The 18,429-nt window shown below is 33.9% G+C and overlaps 1 protein-coding gene across 9 annotated transcripts; it reads right to left on the bottom strand.

Annotated features, from left to right (window-relative positions):
* Positions 1–11,383: 11,383 nt before the first annotated feature.
* LOC130935861 (uncharacterized) lies at positions 11,384–17,907 on the bottom strand. 9 transcript variants are annotated; one of them, XR_009067982.1, is made up of 9 exons: positions 17,495–17,907; positions 15,937–16,076; positions 14,853–14,927; positions 14,711–14,769; positions 13,762–14,054; positions 13,266–13,473; positions 12,462–12,510; positions 11,883–12,014; positions 11,384–11,710 (listed from the first exon to the last, which is right to left on the bottom strand). XR_009067982.1 is itself a non-coding variant. In XM_057865766.1 (4 exons), the coding sequence occupies exons 1-4, from the start codon at positions 13,355–13,357 to the stop codon at positions 11,547–11,549; spliced, it is 321 nt and encodes a 106-aa protein (XP_057721749.1). In that variant the 5' UTR covers positions 13,358–14,704; the 3' UTR covers positions 11,384–11,546. The 9 variants fall into 9 exon arrangements, 1 of the variants encoding a protein (XP_057721749.1); XR_009067981.1 differs by adding an exon at positions 16,301–16,349 and having other exon boundaries at positions 13,266–13,814; XR_009067980.1 differs by having other exon boundaries at positions 11,386–11,710; positions 13,762–13,814; positions 14,853–14,955.
* Positions 17,908–18,429: the final 522 nt, after the last annotated feature.

Genomic DNA, 18,429 nt, shown 5'->3' on the forward strand with positions numbered 1-18,429 from the left:
GTTCTTAGCTGAATTCTTGCAAATCTGTGACACAGTCAAGACTAATGGGGTTAACCCTGAGGTCTACAGACTGATGCTATTCCCTTTTGCTGTAAGAGACAGAGCTAGAATATGGTTGGATTCTCAACCTAAAGAAAGCCTGGACTCTTGGGAAAAGCTAGTCAATGCCTTCTTGGCAAAGTTCTTTCCACCACAAAGATGGAGTAAGCTTAGAGTGGAAGTCCAAACCTTCAGACAGAAGGATGGAAAATCCCTCTATGAAGCTTGGGAAAGATACAAACAATTAATCAGAAGATGTCCCTCAGACATGCTTTCTGAATGGAGCATCATAGGTATTTTCTATGATGGTCTCTCTGAACTATCCAAGATGTCCTTGGATAGCTCTGCTGGAGGATCTCTTCATCTGAAGAAGACGCCTGCAGAAGCTCAAGAATTGATTGAAATGGTTGCAAATAACCAATTCATGTACACTTCTGAAAGGAATCCTGCGAACAATGGGACTAGTCAGAAGAAAGGAGTTCTTGAGATTGATACTCTGAATGCCATATTGGCTCAGAACAAGATATTGACTCAACAAGTCAATTTGATTTCTCAAAGTCTGTCTGGAATGCAAAATGCACCAAACAGTACTAAGGATGCTTCATCTGAGGAAGAAGCTTATGATCCTGAGAACCCTTCAATGGAAGAGGTGAATTACCTAGGAGAACCCTATGGAAACACCTATAATTCTTCATGGAGAAATCACCCAAATTTCTCATGGAAGAATCAAGAGAGACCTCAACAAGGTTTCAATAACAATAATGGTGGAAGAAACAGGTTTAGCAATAGCAAGCCTTTTCCATCATCTTCTCAGCAACAGACAGAGAGTTCTAAGCAGAATACCTCTGACTTAGCAACAATGGTCTCTGATCTAATAAAGACCACTCAAAGTTTCATGAATGAAACAAGGTCCTCCATCAGAAATTTGGAAGGACAAGTGGACAGCTGAGCAAGAAAATTACTGAACTCCCTCCTAATACTCTTCCAAGTAATACAGAAGAAAATCCAAAAGGAGAGTGAAAAGCCATAGACATGGCCGAATATGGAGAGGAAAGAGAGGAGGAGGACGCCACTGAGGAAGACCTCAGTGGGCGTGCACCAACCTCCTCTGAGTTCCTCAATGAGGAACCATGGGAATCTGAGGCTCAAATTGAGACCATAGAGATTTCATTGGACTTACTTCTGCCATTCATGAGCTCTGATGAGTATTCTTCCTCTGAAGAAGATGAGTATGTCACTGAAGAGCAAGTTGCTAAATACCTTGGAGCAATCATGAAACTGAATGACAAGTTATTTGGAAATGAGACTTGGGAGGATGAACCACCTTTGCTCACCAAAGAACTGGATGACTTGTCTAGGCAGAAACTGCCTCAAAAGAGGCAAGATCCTGGGAAGTTTTCTATACCTTGTACCATAGGCACCATGACCTTCAAAAAGGCCTTGTGTGACTTAGGGTCAAGTGTAAACCTCATGCCCCTCTCTGTAATGGAGAAATTAGGGATCTTTGAGGTGCAAGCTGCAAGAATCTCATTAGAGATGGCAGACAATTCAAGAAAACAAGCTCATGGACTTGTAGAGAATGTTTTGGTGAAGATTGAAGACCATTACATCCCTACTGATTTCATAGTCCTAGAGACTGGGAAGTGCATGGATGAATCCATCATCCTTGGCAGACCCTTCCTAGCCACAGCAAAGGCTGTGATTGATGTTGATAGAGGAGAGTTGATCATTCAAGTGAATGAAGAATCCTTGGTGTTTAAGGCCCAAGGACATCCCTCTATCATCATGGAGAGGAAGCATGAAGAGCTCCTCTCAAAACAGAGCCAAGCAGAGCCCCCACAGTCAAACTCTAAGTTTGGTGTTGGGAGGCCACAACCAAACTCTAAGTTTGGTGTTGAACCCCCACATTCAAACTCTAAGTTTGGTGTTGGGAGGTTCCAACACGGTTCTGAGCATTTCTGAGGCTCCATGAGAGTCCTCTGTCAAGCTAATGACATTAAAGAAGCGCTTGTTGGGAGGCAACCCAATGTTTTATAGCTAACTATTTTCTTTTGTTATTTTATCTTTTTTGTAGGTTGATGATCATAAGAAGTCACAAAAACAATGAAAAAAGCAAAAACAGAATGAAAAACAGGAAGAAAAACAGCACACCCTGAAGGAGAAGAAGCTGGCGTTCAAACGCCAGTAATGCTAGCTGTTGGGCGTTTAACGCCCAGTCTGGCACCATTCTGGGCGTTTAACGCCAGAAAGGGGCACCAGACTGGCGTTAAACGCCAGTAAAGGGCAACAACCTGGCGTTAAACGCCAGGAATGGGCACCAGCCCGGCGTTTAACGCCAGAAAAGGCTCAAAACGTGATTTTGAGCAACATTTGGTGCAAGGATGACTTTTCCTTGACACCACAGGATCTGTGGACCCCACAGGACCCCACCATCACTCTCTCTCTTCTTCCCCCATTCACCAATCACCTCAATACCTCTTCCCCAAAAACCCTTCACCTATCAAATCCCATCTTTCTCTTCACCACTCACATCCATCCTTCATAAATCCCCACCAACCTCACCCTTCAAATTCAAACCACTTTCCCTCCCAAACCCACCCATAATGGCCGAACCTAAACACCCCTTCTTTCCCTTCTTGGCCGAACACACCACCTTCCACCTCTTCCTCATTTCTTCTTCTTCTACTCTCTTCTTTCTTCTTTTGCTCGAGGACGAGCAAACATTTTAAGTTTGGTGTGGTAAAAGCGTTGCTTTTTCATAACCATTTATGGCATCCAAGGCCGGAGAAACCTCTAAAAAGAGGAAAGGGAAGGCAAAAGCTTCCACCTCCGAGTCATGGGAGATGGATAGATTCCTCTCAAGGGTGCATCAAGTCCACTTCTATGAAGTTGTGGCCTTGAAGAAGGTGATCCCCGAAGTCCCCTTTTCACTCAAAAAGGGTGAATATCCGGAGATCCACCATGAGATCCCTGAGATTCCTCAAGGGATGCACTTTCCTCCACAAAATTATTGGGAGCAATTAAACACCTCCCTAGGAGAGTTGAGTTCCAGCATGGGACAACTAAGGGTGGAGCATCAAGAACACTCCATTCTCCTCCATGAAATTAGAGAAGACCAAAGAATCATGAGGGAGGAGCAACAAAGACAAGGAAGAGACATTGAGGAGCTCAAGCACTCCATAGGATCTTCAAGAGCAAGAAAGAGCCGCCATCACTAAGGTGGACCCGTTCCTTGATTTCCTTGTTCTTTATTCTTCTGTTTTTCGAATTTTATGCTGATGTTTATCCATGTTTGTGTCTTGTGATCATTAGTGTCTTAGTGTCTATGCCTTAAAGTTATGAATGTCCTATGAATCCATCACCTTTCTTAAAAAAAACGTGCTTAATTGAAAAAGAAAAGAATTGCATGAATTCTGAATTTTATAGTAGTTTAATTATTTTGATGTGGTGGCAACACTTTTGTTCTCTGAATGTATGCTTGAACAGTGCATATGTCTTTTGAACTTGTGGTTCATGAATGTTGGCTCTTGAAAGAATGATGAGAAAGGAGACATGTTACTGAGGATCTGAAAAATCATTAAAAATGATTCTTGAAGCAAGAAAAAGAAGGAAGCAAACGAAAAAAAAAAAAAACCGAAAAAAAAAGAGAAAGAAAAAGAAAGAAAAAAAAGTTGTGATCCAAGGCAAATAAGAGTGTGCTTAAGAACCCTGGACACCTCTAATTGGGGACTTTAGCAAAGCTGAGTCACAATCTGAAAAGGTTCACCCAATTATGTGTCTGTGGCATGTATGTATCCGGTGGTAATACTGGAAGACAGAGTGCTTTGGGCCACGGCCAAGACTCAAGAAATAGCTATGTTCAAGAATCATCATACTTTACTAGGAGAATCATTAACACTATCTGGATTCTGAGTTCCTAAAGAAGCCAATCATTCTGAATTACAAGGGATAGAGTGAGATGCCAAAACTATTCAGAGGCAAAAAGATAAAAGCCCCGCTCATCTAATTAATACTGATCTTCATAGATGTTTTTGGAGTTCATTGCATATTCTCTTCTTTTTATCTTATTTGATCTTCAGTTGCTTGGGGACAAGCAACAATTTAAGTTTGGTGTTGTGATGAGCGGATAATTTGTATGCTTTTTGGCATTGTTTTTAGTATGTTTCTAGTATCTTTTAGTTAGTTTTTAGTATATTTTTATTAGTTTTTAGTTAAAATTCACTTTTCTGGACTTTACTATGAGTTTGTGTGTTTTTCTGTGATTTCAGGTATTTTCTGGCTGAAATTGAGGGACCTGAGCAAAAATCTGATCCAGAGACCAAAAAGGACTGCAGATGCTGTTGGATTCTGACCTCCCTGCACTCGAAGTGGATTTTCTGGAGCTACAGAAGCCCAATTGGCGCGCTCTCAACGGCGTTGGAAAGTAGACATCCTGGGCTTTCCAGCAATATATAATAGTCCATACTTTGCCCAAGATTTGATGGCCCAAACCGGCGTTCAAAGTCACCTCAAGAAATTCCAGCGTTAAACGCCGGAACTGGCACCTAATTGGGAGTTAAACGCCCAAACTGGCACTAAAGCTGGCGTTTAACTCCAAGGAGAGTCTCTACACGAAAAAGCTTCATTGCTCAGCCCAAGCACACACCAAGTGGGCCCGGAAGTGGATTTTTATGTCATTTACTCATCTATGTACTAGTTTTCTATAAGTAGGACCTTTTACTATTGTATTTGGGGAGACTTTTGGTAGCTATCTTTGTTTTATGCTATCTTAGGCCTTTGGAGGCTGGCCATTCGGCCATGCCTAGACCTTGTTCTTATGTATTTTCAACGGTGGAGTTTCTACACACCATAGATTAAGGTGTGGAGCTCTGCTGTACCTCGAGTATTAATGCAATTACTATTGTTCTTCCATTCAATTCCGCTTGTTCTTTGTCCAAGATATCACTTGTTCATCAACATGATGAAGGTGATGATTGACGCCCATCACCATTCTCACTCATGAACAAGGTGACTGACAACCATTCTTGTTCTACAAGCATCTGAGGCTTAGTGAATATCTCTTGGATTCCCGATTGCACGATGCATGGTTGATCGCCTGACAACCGAGTGCTTGCCTGACAAACGAGCCAACCATTCCGTGAGATCAGAGTCTTCGTGGTATAGGCAGGACTTGATGGCAGCATTCAAGAGAATCCGGAAGGTCTAACCTTGTCTGTGGTATTCTGAGTAGGATTCAATGATTGAATGACTGTGACGTGCTTCAAACCTGTAACCTACTGGGCGTTAGTGACAGACGCAAAAGAGGGATTCTATTCCGGTAGGGGAGGGAACCAAACCGGTGATTGGCAGTACTGTGACAGAGTGCGTGCATTAGCTTTCACTGCGCGGATGGGAGGTAGCTGCTGACAACAGTGAAACCCTACACGAGCTTGCCATGGAAAGGAGTAAGAAAGGATTGGATGAAGGCAGTAGGAAAGCAGAGAGACGGAAGGGAAGGCATCTTCATACACTTGTCTGAAGCTCTTACACCAATGATATACATAAGTATCACTATCTTTATCTTTTATGTTATTTTCGTTCATCATCATATACATTTGAGTTTGCCTGACTAAGATTTACAAGATGACCATAGCTTGCTTCAATGCTAACAATCTCCGTGGGATCGACCCTTACTCACGTAAGGTATTACTTGGACGACCCAGTGCACTTGCTGGTTAGTTGTGCGAAGTTGTGTAATGCCATGGTATTGAGCTACCACGTTTTTGGAGCCATTACCGGGGATTATGAGAGTTGTGAAAAAGTATTGTTCACAATTTCGCGCACCAATCGACAATGCTCGAGCTCGACTTTACCTAAAAGGGATCAAAAGTCTAAAAAGACATGACCTCAAACGAAAGATCGAACTCGAGCAGGGGCACTGTTCATGCCCTGGGTCGAGCTGTACGACCCGGGCTGACTAAAAGACAAGACAACCGACCTGTTCAGACCAGGACTTCCCGACCTCTTTACGAAAGAGGTCGGCCAAACCGCTACAGAGGTCCAAGAAGGCCCAAACAGAGGAACACGGCCCAAAAACTAAAGGCAGCCCAAGCCTAGAAGGATAAAGGCGATTTCCTTAAAGATAAGATGACTTCACTCAAAGATAAGATAAGATAACTATCTTATCTCAAGGGAAGATCACTCCACACCATTATAAATATACTGGAGTACCCAAGTATAACTCATACTTTGATTCTACTAAAAACCTGCTTAATACCCTTGCTAACTTAAGCATTGGAGTCCCTTGCAGGTACCACCACCCTCCGGTGACAAAGGATCAGCACCATCACCCAGTCCAACAAGTCAGACACAGCGGCTCCGGTCACCATCATCAAGTCGGACACAACAGCTCTGACCAGTACAGAAGATCTCGTCCGAGATCGACTTACAGCTTCAGGTAACCCTCGGAATAGTAATGGTGTTTTTTATTGTGTTTATCCTTTGAGAGCTGCTGTTAGTGCAGTATTGCCTTATTGATTTCAGTTATGGTTTTTGATTGGGTTTTTGTTGATTATTTGTTGCTGTTTTTGAAATTTTATTGATGAAAATCTTGTCAGAAATTGCTCAGACGTGATAATTTTCAATCTTGCCAGCATGCATTATTGGTCCCAAAGGAGGAAGACTACATTGAATGGTTTAAAAATGCTGGCTTCAAAGATGTCAAACTTAAAAGGATAGGTCCAAAGTGGTACCGTGGTGTGTGGAGGCATGGTTTGATCATGGGTTGCTCTGTGATTGATGTGAAGCTATTTTGTAGAGACTCTCCCTCAAGATAATACCTAATTTCTTCATCTCCTTTACTTTAATAATGTTTTCTTGTGTTTGTTAATTTAGTTTGTTATGCAGCTTGGTCCAAAGGTAGAGGATGTGAAGAAGCCTCTGAATCCACTTGTGTTTCTTTCTCGATTAATTCTTGGTGCAATTGCAGCCACTTAGTCCAGCGGCATTTGCTTCAAATTTTAGCATTAATGTTTCTGACTTGATTAACTTCTTTGTTTTCCATCCCTTGTAATTGTTACTTGTATCTATGAAAAAAAAAAAAGGAGAATACATGGCAGGTTTTCAAGTTATGCTAATTATCATTGATTATATTTATATGTACTGCATTTTTGTTGTTTGATATTAATGATTTCACCTCAAAAATTCTTTTTTCTTTTGTCTAAAAACGCAGCGCAGGAGAAGGACTCTTTTAAGGTAAAGTTGAAAAATTAACATACTGCTTGCCTTATTCCTTCTCTTTTTAGCACAATGCCACCCTTTTTATTATTATATTATTAGGAAATCCTTTTAGAAAGTGTTTATTTATTAAAAGAAAACAACTAAAGATTTTACAATTGAAAAAAAAACTAACTAAAAAATATGATTTTTATGGGAAATTTTGTAATCCAATTGATCGACCACTAACAATAAGTTTTAATTTTTCTGTGTTATCTTTCTAAAGATAATTTAAAAAGATAGTTTACACGATTCAATTTATGAATTTTTACTGTCATCTAAAAATACATTTGATTAAATATTTGAAAAACATATAATAATATCAATGTATTAATTATTAAATAAACATGTTCTGTAATTTTATATTATAGTAATAGATATATTTTATAATTTTTATTGTTTTTATAATTTATTGATTGTTTTTAATTGTGTTGATGAGAGTTGTTCTATAATTTATTTATTATTTTATTTTAAAATAATTTTTTTGTTTAACATAAGTTAGACCAATAAACTAATAAATCAATTACTAATTTTATTTTTATTTATTATTATTGTTATCGTTCTTGTTTTTACTTTATTGAAATTAAATTCATTATCATTAAATCTATGTAGGTATGTGGACGAAAATACTCTGCAATTTTTGACCCCACACCAATCTATCGTCGAAATCCCATAATGGTCCCTAGTACTATAAGATAATGATGCTGAGTTATATTGTATATATATGAAACACTAGATGACAAAACAAAATGAATTTGTTTGTCTACTTTGAAGGATGAAACAACTTAGTGTCTTCATCCATTAATAATTCAATACATTATTTTACAGAATCAACGTTTAACACGTTTTTTTTTTGTGACTTAAGTAAATTAATAAAAAAAACAAAACAAATAAAATAAAAGAATTGTTTAAAATAGTTGAATAGTCTCGTTTAAAACTACTTTTAAACTCCTTCTAAGGTGAAGAAAGCTCAACATAAAATTGTAACTTCATTGCTATTTTTGTCGTAATATTTGTTACCGTGTTTGCATCTCTTATAATCAAACGAAAATTAACACGCTAATTTCAATGCATAATATCTCTTATTTTAAGCACCAATGAATCAATAAACCCAAAACCATCTTAGTGATTAGTAATAAAATTAAATGCTTCCACATAATTCGTCTCACAAATAACATCTCGTTGACCCACATCCCAAAATAAGAGATATCCTCTTCAAATAGCAAACAATACCCCTTAAAGAATACTATTACTCTCAATCATTCCCAAACATTCCCTTTGCTAATTCCTATATTACAATCTCTAATAACACAAGCAAAACTAATACTATCACCCGAATCAAGATAACTGGCATCACAATTAATCTTAAAAGTACCAATAAATAAGAGATTTTAAAAACCATTTAGAGTAGAAGAAAGAGACATATGTTGTAATTCAAAAATATTTTTAAACTCCTTTCCTAAAATTAATACCAAACAAATCACTTTTTTTGAAGACCAAATTTTATGAGAATTAAAAATTTCATTAATGTTTAACTCATTTAATCACAATGTTAAATTATTTTCAGGGAGAAGGAAATTTAATAAATGAATAAGTTCTGTTTCTAACGTATTTAATTTCAATATCTATTATACAAAAATTTCCAGAACAATCAATAAAATATTACCTAATACAAATTTGATCTTCAAAAATAATATATATAACACAGTTAAAAATTTAAAATATTAAGTAAAAAATTCAAAATAATGCATATATTTATATATAAATATATAATTTAATTTATTTTTAATATATATTTTATAAAAATAATTAATTTTAAAGATTGATTTTAGTAAATATTTATCAGGATTATTTTTGAAACGATGGAAGGAAACATATGTAGACAAAAGCGTCGGATAGTAAGGTGTAGTTTTGTTCACGTGATTGAAATTTGTTTCAATAGAAAGAGCTACATACAATGTTTGGCTTTATTCCACTTATTACTTGAGAGGATTTTTTGTAGGTTATGATTTTGTGTATCTTGAGGTGATAATAATTAAATAATTTTCTAACCACATATTCTAACTTCTAGTACACTGTTTATATCACGGTCTTGATTGAATTTTGACGTGTACTCATCACTTCAATAAATTAATGGTCAAAATTTAAGTATAATTATTTTTATGTAAAATTAATAGTAAAAAATAGTTAGATAATTTGATAGATATGATTAAATTGTTATTTAATAATTATTGATTATAACTTTATATAAAGATAATTGCATGTGAATTTTTGTCTAAGTTAGTTCTCAATTTTTTTATATAGTTAAGTTGTATTCTTTTTATTTTTCAATATATGTTCCAAACATAAAATACATGAATTTAAAAAAATAAAAAATATTTCTGTAACAATACAAATTATATTTATAACTAAACTAAGAGAAGAAAATATAGAGAAAAAATAATTTTTAATTAACATTATATTTATTCTTATTTTTAAAACGATATAATTATTAAAAATAAAGATTAAAAAACTAGTGCCTAAATATTGTAAGATCAGACAAATATTTTGAAAATTTAAAAAATATAATAAACACATATTATGAAATAAAAGAAATATTTAATATTCATAGAGAGTTATATAATGGAAACAACTTAATTAGTGTTCCCCAATTTTTTAAATTGATAATTAATGTGGTTCAAATTAAATTTAAAAAAAAAAGCCAAATTAAATTTACTGTTCAGAAATTAAACCCAAATGTTAAGGTGTAAAAATATAAAAATATTATTTATATATTAAAATTAAACATTAAAATTAATTATATATTATATATTTATTTATAAATATACACAAATATATATTATTTAATTTATTTTTAATATATATTTTATATTTTAATATGTATTTTATGACTCATTTTAATATCTACTTAATACGATCTGTTAAAATAACATTACTCATCTTCAACCAATATTTGCCATGTGTTTTTCATGGATAACAAAAGACAATGGCTTCGAGAGCAACATTAAAGGATCAACACATTCGGTTTCTCCTAGCTAAAAGCTTTTCGGGAGAAAATTTCTCCCAGTCTTAAAATTGATCTCAAGTATTTATTTTTAATTAAATAAATAAACATTTAATTAAGAAACATATATCATAATATATATTGAATGAAATATTTGAAAATATTAATGATTTTGAATTTTATTAATAACAATGCATGAAATATTATTAATTTAATTATAAATGAAAAGACGGCATTTTATGTAAATAAACACTTAAAAAGAAAGGGAAAAAAAACTATTCTCCGTCCTATATATATATGTATTGCTTAGAAGAAATGAAAAAAAGTGATATAAACTAAGAGATTTTTTTTTTTCTCTTGCTTGATTAAAGAAAAAAAGCAAGAAAGAAAAAAGTGTTAACGAAAATATAATCTTTTTTTCGATAATTATTTTAATGTGTATGGTTATTATTTTAAAATAAGCTTATTGCAAAAATATTAAATAACATTTTGTGGATAAATAAATGGTATATTTTTAGAAACTATACTGAGCTTATAGATTTTATTTATATTCAGATGTAAGATGCACATGGATTAATACAGACAGATTTACAGACAGATTTAGTCTTTATTACAGACGGATTTTTGGTTACCGACGAAATTACCGACGGATTTTGTCCCTCTGTAAAAGCCCTGTCGGAAATTATTTATCGACGGATTTTTTTTCCGTCAAAAAATTACAGACGGATTTTTACCAGTTACCAACGGATTTTCCCTCTGTAAATTCTCCCTCCATTTCCTGAAGGCGACGAACTTACAGACGGATTTTCCGTCTGTAATTACAGACGGATTTTCAAGCGGATTTTCCGTCTGTAATTACAGACGGATTTTCCGTCTGTAATTACAGACGGATTTTTCGACAGATTTTCCGTCTGTAATTTAAACGTTGGAAAATCATGATTACAGACAGAAAATCTGTCTGTAAATCCGTCAGTAAGGTAAAATAGAAAATTTTTTTAATTTTTCTATTGGAAAATAAATACTTTAGATTTGTTTTCTAAATTTACTCCATCAAACACACTGTAAATTGAAAAAATGAAAGCCAAAAATCACATAGATAAACATAATATTCATTACATGATACCTATAAAATTGGATGTTATTTTTCAACACCATTATTCAATATCTCACTGTCTCTATAAAAAAATACCCCAAAATTTCTTTTAAACTACAACAGAGAAGGGCAGGACTTTCAGCCTAAATTTTAAAACTATTTCCTCATGCTCTCTTTAAAGTTTAAACTCTCCAATCTAATCTGAGTTACATGATTCTTCACTTCATGGTAGACTCTTGTGTGGCTGAAACTTGAAAGTATTTGTTCATCTAGTTCTTCTTCTTTGATTTGTTTACATTGGATTGAGCATATGCAATTCCCTGGTGTCAAAAAATAGGATATGGACAGATTTCAGAAGCCTAGCAATGTTTTATAGGATTAAGAAAAAGTGAAGGAGGATAACAAAAACACAACTTTAAAACAGAACTGCAAGAGAGAGAGATGCTTGCATGCTCTTGAAGCACATTTAATTTGTTCTTCAGGAACACTCACATTTAAGAGATTTGCTCTTCAATCATGGTCATGCACAGAATGCATAAAAACAAACATGCATACAAGTTATTTGTCAGATTGAGTGAGATCCAATTCTTAGGGAATGAGAGCAAATATCTCTGCATAGCAAACCTGAAAAGATTCAACCAAGATCACAAGTTAACTAGATAAGCTTTCTAGAAAAAGGGGGATATATACAAATTAATAATTTAAGGGACTAGCCATTGACCCTGAAGAAGGAATCTCAAGCATAATAACAGTTTGAAGTTATTTAATTCCATGCAGATGTATCATTTAGTTAGCTACTGCCAGCAACAGTTAATCATAGATGCAACTGTGCCATAACAAACTATAAAAATTAATTCATGCATAAAACTCAATCATCACAATTAGCAAAAATTATTCCAATACCAAAATTATAAAATAAAAAGAGGTATTAAAGTCTGGTACACAAGCATCCCGCATAATGCAGGGTCCAAGCAAGGGGCATGCTCAAAGAAGAAAGGGAAAAAGATAAATTAATAATTAGTTGATACTTGATAGCATTACACAGGAAAGTATTGGAACACAGCAACAAACCTTATCAGCAGCTGCCTGCAATGTCAAATGACCTCCCCATTCTCCAGACCTGTTATAGTGGACAGAAGATGAATGAGTAAGTTGGAGGAAAAAAGCCCACTAAATATGACGACAAAGGTCCACTCATTCTAGGGTAAATAATAAAGGTAATAAGTACAAAAAGCTTAAATAATAAAGGTAATAATAATAACAATCAATAGTGTAAATCAAAGAGGTGGTAGCCAGAGATACCAACATCAGCTGCAAAATGAACCAATATCGTGTTATTTTAGGAACTTGACCCTGAATAATTGGAGCATAGTAGTTTAGAGAAAGCATTCAAGTGCAAACGAACAGGCCCATTGCAAAACTAAAGCTATATATATATATATATATATAGTATCTTTCACCGGATTTTGAATTCACAAGTCACATGAACCCACATATTAAAATATAAACATATACACACACATTAACAATATATAATGTAGTACCAGTAAAATAAAAATAAAAAAAAGGAAAAAAGAAAAGATGATTATGCTGCAATTACTAATTAAATAAGAGCAGGCAGGAGAATGTCAATGATGCGAAATATACAGTCAAAACCAAATAACAGAAAACTGCAAATAACTACTCCCTATTGAAAATTATTTTAGTTTACTTCCATTCACCAAATCATTCAGATATTTAGGCAGTGAAACAATTTTATCTACTGCAGTAACCCCAACAGATGAAATAGACAATGACACTTCTGAATATCTTTTTCACAAAATTTGACACCAAGAATGCAAGCATAAGGTTTGTTAAAACATGAGAAAGACATACCCCTCCATTCTTGCTCTGTATAGGTCCATGAGAAGCCACAACATAAGGCTGGAAATAATTCGGCACTGACATGTTGGATGGAGAGAGACCATATTGTTGAAAGTAGGCAGGTATGGAAAGAGAGAAAAACAATGATAACCCAACAATGATGATATTCCGAGAGCTTCCAGCCTCACTATATTAGATTGCTTTCTCTAATCATTGCCAACTGAGACATTTGATTGAAAAGTTTGTATATGAAAAAATATCTTAGCTGTAAAACTTAAATAATCAAAATTTAGCATAAGTACTGTCCTCAGCTGTAAACTAATCAATGCCCTTATTTTCCTTCTGAAATTCAGATAACCAAATTACTCAATAAAGAAAGATGGTGTAGCCATATGTAGATAGGATTAGTACAATGAGTCAAAACAATCAAGAGAGTAAGTAATGAATTGAGAGTACTATATAGGTCAAATTTTCAATAAAGTTTGACAATAGTTAGAATGATCATTACTTTTGACTGTCCACAATGATATAAGTAAATGGTGAAGTCCCTTCCTCGGATACCTGCAGATAAAAGAGAAGTAGATAACACAATAAGATAAATTACACATGCATAATAAAGAGTAATTTACCGACCAACGACTAGAAACAAATCAGATAACTGCAAGACTAGAAACTGAAGATCACAGAAACAAAAAGCTTCATGGAGATTGCAAACAGTTAGTTTATCACTATAAAAGATGTATCAACACCATCAGCCTGTAATTCATCTATTATGGCCCTGCCATGAGTGTCATCTGCAACCTAATAATAATCGGGTGTCAAATAGGTTCATAACTATTACATAAAAAACAGGTTATCAAATTAATAAAATAAAGAATGAAAACAATGAATAATAAAAAAAATAGATTTCATCAATTAATAAAAAAAAGAATGAAAACAATGAATAATAAAAAAAAGAATGAAAACAATTAATTAAGAAACTTAAATTTCAGCTACATTATTATCAATCTGTAAATTAAAAATAGATTTGGTAAATTAAAAATAGATTTCCGTCTCTGTCTATTTAAAACATTTGTATTTCTTGTGTTTATGTACTTTTGTTGTGAAATAGCTGTCGCATAAAATCTAAATATATGTTTGCTTTGAATTTTTATTTTTTATTTTTACAATTTTATGAAAGAAAAAGTAAAAATTAGAAAAATTTCATAATCTTTATTATTTTTCTATTAGATCATTTTAGAGTCATCAATTATATCTACATCTTTCAATTTATTTATTTTTTATTATTTTTAGAATTTTAATAAAAAATAGAGTGCAGATAGAAGCCAGGACAGAGGAAATTTATCTCTCTGTCAAAAGATTGATAGTAATAATGGAATATGTAACTGATGGATGTACCATAAAAAAAAATTAAATATTAATAATCATTTAGAATGAGGTAGATGATGTGTTCATACTTGCCGAAAATCTTCAAGATTTTTCCACTTGAATTCAATTAGTCCCTTAAGGCCATGCTCTATAACACAAGAAAGTTAATAACACTTTAGAGATAGTGAGAAGAACATAGAAGGAAACATTGTAAATGTTAATTTGTGAAACCTTTCTTGGTAAGACCAATCAGAAGAGATAAGTATTCGTTCAAAGCTCTCTTCAATTCAGCAATGGCTGATCCACCTGCATCAATTCATACCCAACCTTCAATCTGGAATAAGTTTTACATTACCATTCATTCCTAAAGAAATTTGTACATGTTAATGGTTGAAAAAGGTAGACTCATTATGGAACATAAAAATATTTTGTGAATTACATACCCTCTTAGATTTGTTCTTTAATTCCTCTAAGGAAAATGTCTCCGGGTACATTAATAGAAAAAGAAAAAATGCTATGCACAAAAAATTAGCCACCAAATCATGACAACAATGGTGACATAAAAAATTTATACGCACCAGTATCTTCAGCAACCAATGCTATCTGATTTCTCAGCGAGGACAATTTATGAGCAAGATCCTTAGGGACTACTCCTTTTTGGGAAAATAAAATGGGAAAATATGTAACTCCAACATCATATTCATTCTTACTTTTATTTTTCCAATTTTAAACTAATAGCTTATTCACCATTCAAGTTGATGGCAGGAGACAGTTTCCATGAGGACTCAACATCTTAAAGCAGGTAAAGCATTGTTTTTTCTCATCTATATTTCATTCTAAACCTTACAAATCCTCATTCTGTGAGCTTTATTTTTCACTGCTCATTATGTCATTTGGGGAAAATATTAGTGACATGCTTTCTCACAATGACAATCCCCATGACATTCATTGAGTTCTATATAATAATAATAATGCAAAACAGGGCATCAAGGTAAAACCCCTTTCAACATGTTAATCCCAAAAGGCTAAAAAAATAAAAAGGCTAAAACCCCTTCCCATCATTAGAGTCATGGCTTTTAAGGACCCAGACATGGGGCTCTCTTCTTCAATATCCATCATTCCCCCAAGTTATCAAAGATATCAAATCCAACCATGCAAGCAAACAATTTTTACAAACACCCCTCTGAAATTCAGGATTATATTCGTTAGCCACAACCTCTATTCCAAGTTATAGATCTCGAATTTTACATGCACAAAAGAAAAACTAATATGAAGAAACAAAAACTTTATTTCTCAAATCATACATAGCTCTAACCATTTTAAGTAGCAATTGCCAACATGGAAAACTTCACATGTGAGGATAATGCCTAGACGATTTGTTTTGAGCAGCCTGATGGGAGCAGTTAAGACTCCTTTGCCTGACTCTCTTGCACGCAACACGTTTTCCCGGTCTTCCTGTAGATGAACAAGTGAATAACTTCAAATTTGGTAGCCATATATCGAAAACATCAAACGTGAACAATCACTAACAGTTAAGCATTCTGATGTCCACAAAGTTATACTATTCAATTCTCTATACTCCATAAGGTATCAACTCATGCAGATGAAAGAATAGGGAGAGAAAGAGAATTGAAAAAGTATCAATGTTGGAACATAAATAGTTTTGGGAATAAGCTAACAAGTGTTTAAGACCCCATAGAAGCCTTTAAAGCGAAACCTTGACTTCTCCTGCAAACATTAGAGCGAGACGTATGAAATCACATGGAAAAAAAGAAGACAAAACAAAGTTTCATTGGCTTTCATGACAATAATATTAACTTAGTAAGTATGTTGTTCTTAGTTCAAATAAATATAGCTACAAAAACACAGCAAATCAGTCTAGTATAGATTTAGCTACCATAACTGTGATTCCCAAATATCAAATATCAGCCTATAGAATAGTGTGATTAGATAAGTTATGAAACAAGAAAAGATTGAAATATTCAACCAACCAAAATGAAATGGCCAGAGATTAGAATACTAGTATAGATTTAACTACCATGACTGCGATTGCCAATGATCAAATATCAGCCTATAGATTAGTATGATTAGATAATTCATGAAACAAGAAAAGATTGAAATATTCAAGTAACCAAAATGAAATGGCCTGAGATTAGAATACTTGCATGTTTAATGTTCAAGGGAGAGTCAAACTGCATAGCCATATCCAAATTGTGAAAGGTTATTGTTTTAGTTTAGAATACTAAATACTTCTATGATAAACCTTGGATGTAAATTCTTTTTCCTTTTTGGTTTAGAAGAAAACTAGAAATCCAAACAAAAAAATGATCCTAAATGAGTCCTTCATTTTCTAATATGTTCTTCAAGTAATTATTTGCCATACTATAACATGGAAGTTCTTTCTTGTATACAGCAAAACGAATCAGTAAAGGAAAGAAATATAAATCAATTGAAGAAAAAAGAGTCTCTAAAATCCAAAGCATGCAGTTTTTCAACAGAAGAATTCCACTTTATTTATAACAGATGCATGATAAAAGATATTATAGCATCTCAATTGGCCCAAAAAACTCAATAGCTTATGGTAGTTTCATAAACAACTAACAGTTAAACATATGATTGATCTTCAGTAAGCTTTAATTCTTTTAATTTCTTGTCTGGAGATGTCTCACCAACACTTTATTCAGTTTTTTAATCTATTTTTCCACTAATCATAAATGTTACAACACTAAGAACCTTAACATTGAGCAAAATCCCTCAAAAAAAATGTTGAACATAACAATAACAACACAATAAGAAAACTCATCAGAAGAAACACCAAGAACAAAAACAAAAAATTAAAACTAAGAAATAGGAAAAAAAATCTCAAATCTTACCTCAGAAATAAAGGAAAAATGGCGTATGGAGGAGGTGTGGAAGGAGGGGCACAATGTGATTGTCGACGACAGCAAGGAACTCTGATGGAGGAACATGCGACACCTCGGTTCGTGGCTCTTCAGATCTACTTCCAATGGAGGAGTGAAGGAACGGTCATGACTCGTGAATGAAAGCGAGGAGGAAGGGCAGTGGCAGAAACACAACGGCGACACAGAGAGAAGGAGAGCGCTCGAACAGAGGAGAAGGCTGTGGGGTTGCGAGGCTGTGGGGTTGCGGAGAGCTGCAATGGCTGATGCGGGGGCTGCGTGGCTGCAGCGGCGGTGGCAGAGACTGCGGTGGCTGCAGCGGCGAAGAGTTTAAGGGGGATGAGGGCGAATGGTTATGCAGCGTGTGAATGGAGTGTGAATGGTGTTCCAAGAGTTTAAGGGATTAGGGTTCTCAATGTTTCCGACGGAAAATTTAAATTACAGACGGATTTTCCGTCTGTAATAATTTAGTAAAAACGCAGCGTTTTGTCTATATAATTACAGATGAATTTTCCGTCTGTAACCATTTTTCACTGAAAAAAATTAATTTTTTCGACAGAATTATAGACGGATTCTCTTTTCCGTCTGTAATTTATGCTAATCTATTTTTTTTGTTTTCCGACAAAAAAATCCTTCTAAAATTTTGTCTGTATTTCAGTGGGATAAAATCCGTCGGAAATATCCGTCTGTAATAACTAATTTTCTAGTAGTATATAATAATTAATTTTAATATATAAATAATAATTTTTCAAAAACAAATAATAGATGTAGACTTTTAAATATTACATTAAAGATAAATTATTTTTTTATTTTTTATCAATTATTTTAATATTAAAAATATAAAAAATACAAAAATAATATATATAACATTTTTTATAAAAAAAATCTCTATGGCATATGTATATATG

Source organism: Arachis stenosperma, chromosome 6, assembly GCF_014773155.1.
Source record: "Arachis stenosperma cultivar V10309 chromosome 6, arast.V10309.gnm1.PFL2, whole genome shotgun sequence".
NCBI classification, from domain to species: domain Eukaryota; kingdom Viridiplantae; phylum Streptophyta; class Magnoliopsida; order Fabales; family Fabaceae; genus Arachis; species Arachis stenosperma.